Here is a 738-nt window from a genome sequence, read left to right as displayed (position 1 = left end):
CGAGCGGCACCTCCGCCAGCGACGGGTTCTTCTTCATCTCCACCGCGGCGTAGAACATGTCCATGTCCACGTGCACGTAATTACCAAACTGCCTCCCAGCCTCCAGCTCTTTTTCCACCTGTGAAACCTTGAGCTCCCACTGTCTTCGCCGCGCAGCATTCTTTTCGCCGCCCATGTACTGTGCAAACTCTGCCACTTTCTGCTGGAGCTGCAACACATGAAGTTTCCGTGACTCCGCCTTGCGCCGCTCGTTGATGTAGTAGCTTGTGCCCCTGGATGCCTCTTCAATGATAGCCTCAGTCCTGGCCTTGTCGGCCTTCTCCAAACCGGCCTTGTTGCTGTCAAAGCGCAGTTGAAACCCCGAACTCAGCGGTACGTTTGAGGGATGCTGAGGAGGTACAGTGCCGTTGTCTTTGCCCTCAGTCCCATTCCTGACGTCAACAATTGTTTCCGCAGAAGCCCAGTTCCCACTAGCCGGTGGCACGCAACTTGTTGCGTCCTCCAGCGACATATCCGACACTGCCTTCTCACTCATTGGGTGTATATGTGTATGCGCAACGGTCTAAACGTGTGTCTTTGTGTGTGATGCACCGCAACACTGCTACGCACTCTACGTGTGGTGTGGGAGCAGCGTGTACATGCAACGGCGCCCCCTGTTTTTTTTTTTGTTTTGCGTCTCCTTACCTTTTCTCCTCACAGTGAAGAGCCCAAAGGTAACAAAACGAAAAAAAAAAAAAA

At 53.3% G+C, this 738-nt stretch overlaps 1 protein-coding gene across 1 annotated transcript; it reads right to left on the bottom strand.

Moving 5' to 3' along the window:
* On the bottom strand, positions 1–535 carry DQ04_06991040 (putative DNA polymerase kappa, putative,DNA polymerase IV; the record flags this gene model as incomplete). Its single annotated transcript, XM_009314973.1, has 1 exon — positions 1–535. A coding segment is annotated over one exon (535 nt), but the record flags the coding sequence as incomplete, so codon positions are not given.
* Between the last annotated feature and the right edge of the window lie 203 nt (positions 536–738).

Source organism: Trypanosoma grayi, assembly GCF_000691245.1.
Source record: "Trypanosoma grayi strain ANR4 Tgr_699_V1, whole genome shotgun sequence".
Lineage (NCBI taxonomy): Eukaryota > Euglenozoa > Kinetoplastea > Trypanosomatida > Trypanosomatidae > Trypanosoma > Trypanosoma grayi.
Note: the sequence above shows the minus strand (reverse complement) of the source record. Positions and strands in the feature narration are given on the sequence as shown.